Here is a 2,066-nt window from a genome sequence, read left to right on the forward strand (position 1 = left end):
AAGGCCATTACTGCTAACAATAAGCACTCAGCATCTATAAAGGAACAGAAGAAATAGAATTGCAGAGCACAACCAGTGAAGGAAATAGACTTGTCTTTGGCAAAGAAGTCTACCAACATCTTCGGGCCAATGGCTGTGGAGTAGCAGAGATCACAGAAGGACATGTGGCTAAGGAAGAAATACATGGGCAAATGGAGTTGGGGATCTATCCTGATTAAGATGATCATCCCAACATTTGTTACGAGAATAACTAAATAAATGAGGAGAAAGAGAACAAAAAGGACCACTTTTAGCTCTGGATCACTGGTGAATCCCAAGAGGATGAACTCAGTTGGGATGGAATAATTCTCCATCATTTCTACTTTGTTCTGTGTTTCTGTAAGCAGGAAACAGGCAAATGGAAGAAGTGTGTTTTCACTCTTTTCTAAAGATAATGTGCACAGGAATTTTGGATTGCTTCTCTGTAAAAAGGAGACAGATAGTTCCTATAAATTATTTATTAATACCAAAGATAGATATCAGACTTCATTTTATCCAGATAAGGTATTCACAAATAGAGAAGAAAGAGCTGAGAATCCACAGATGCCTCACAATTGTATAGTGCTTTAAGGCTTAAGAAATTCCTTAGCACAAACTAGTGACATGTGAACTGTGAACTGTAAATATTGGTATTTCAAATTTTCCTCTGTGAAAAAAAGTTCAAAGTTATGGGATGATTTTCTTCTGATCACAAAGTCAATGAGGATTAGATGTAGATCTTCATAGAAGTTCTCCTGATAGTAATTCTTTTTTTTTTTTTTCCAGTGTGGCAATCAGGGTTAAGTGACTTGCCCAAGGTCACACAGCTATTCTGAGTCAAGTGTTTGATCTGAGGCCAGATTTGAACTCAGGTCCTCTGACTTCAGGGCCGGTGCTCTATCCACTGTGCCACCTAACTGCCCCCTCCTGATAGTAATTCTCACAAATATCAGCAGTGCGATTTCTTCCTCCCCAAAACTAAATGACCCCAGATATTGCATTCTCCATCTAATAGATCTAATGTGTGTTTAAATGTCATTAAACATGGATTCAGGAAGATTTGACCTGGAATCCTTCCTCTGACATATATTAATGATTTTGAACATCATCAAATACCCCAACACTCCTGACCTTCAGCTTCCTGAAAGGTAAAATGGAGGCCTTAACTCAATAAAAAATTAGTAAGGACTTAGTGTGTGCCAGGCAATATGATAATCCCTGGTGATACAAATAAAGGTATAAGTAATTGCTGCTCTGAAGCAGCTTACAGTAAAATGAGACAACATGCAATCGAACATATATTAGCATATGTATATATTTGTGTATGATATTGTCAAGGGCAATGTACATGTATTAAGGAGTACTGAGAGGTTCTTGTTGTATAATGTGGGATATTAGCTAAGATTTTAATTAAGACAAGAATTCTGGAGGCAAAGTTGAGAAGAAAAAGAAATCCAGGTTTGAGAGAAAGCCAAAAAAATATTCCATCAAAAATATTGAGTTTTGTGTGAGTAACAACGAGCAAATAAGTTAGAACTTAGAGTAAATAATGAGAATAAGAATTACTAAATTTTGCAAAGCTTGCAAAGTGCTTTGAATATGTTTTATTATTTTAGTGTCCAAATCCCCAAGAGAAACAGGTGCTATTTTTGTCTCTTTTTTATATGAAGAAACTGAGGCAGATAGAGGTTAAGTGATTTACTCAAGATAACAGAGCTTTGAAGTATCTGAAGTGAGATGAAAACTCAAATCTTCATGACTCTAGGTCCATTACTCTACCCACTGTGCCACCTAACTGTCGCAGAGCAAGTAAAGGGGATTGTGGTATAAATAGGCTGGAAAGGTCAAAGCGAATGAGGACATGGAGGGCTTTAAAAGCTAAGCAGGGGATTTTACATTTGACCATGGTTGAAATAAGAAGCCATTGGAGTTTACTAAATAGAGGTGGTGTGGTGACTTGGTCAGACCTATGCTTTAGGAAGAACAATCTGATAACTGTTATAGGATGACTATATTGGAAAGTAATTGGATGAGGCAGGTCAACTAAC

General features: G+C 37.0%; 1 protein-coding gene across 1 annotated transcript in view; it reads right to left on the reverse strand.

Moving 5' to 3' along the window:
- Positions 1–356, reverse strand: part of LOC114031600 (olfactory receptor 5W2-like) — a 1,044-nt gene extending 688 nt beyond the window's left edge. The window contains exon 1 of the mRNA XM_027846732.1: positions 1–356. This exon is cut by the window's left edge and continues 358 nt beyond it. Within this exon, the coding sequence (XP_027702533.1) occupies positions 1–356 (356 nt within the window).
- Positions 357–2,066: the final 1,710 nt, after the last annotated feature.

This window comes from Vombatus ursinus, unplaced genomic scaffold (assembly GCF_900497805.2).
Source record: "Vombatus ursinus unplaced genomic scaffold, bare-nosed wombat genome assembly UNPS02015184.1, whole genome shotgun sequence".
NCBI classification, from domain to species: domain Eukaryota; kingdom Metazoa; phylum Chordata; class Mammalia; order Diprotodontia; family Vombatidae; genus Vombatus; species Vombatus ursinus.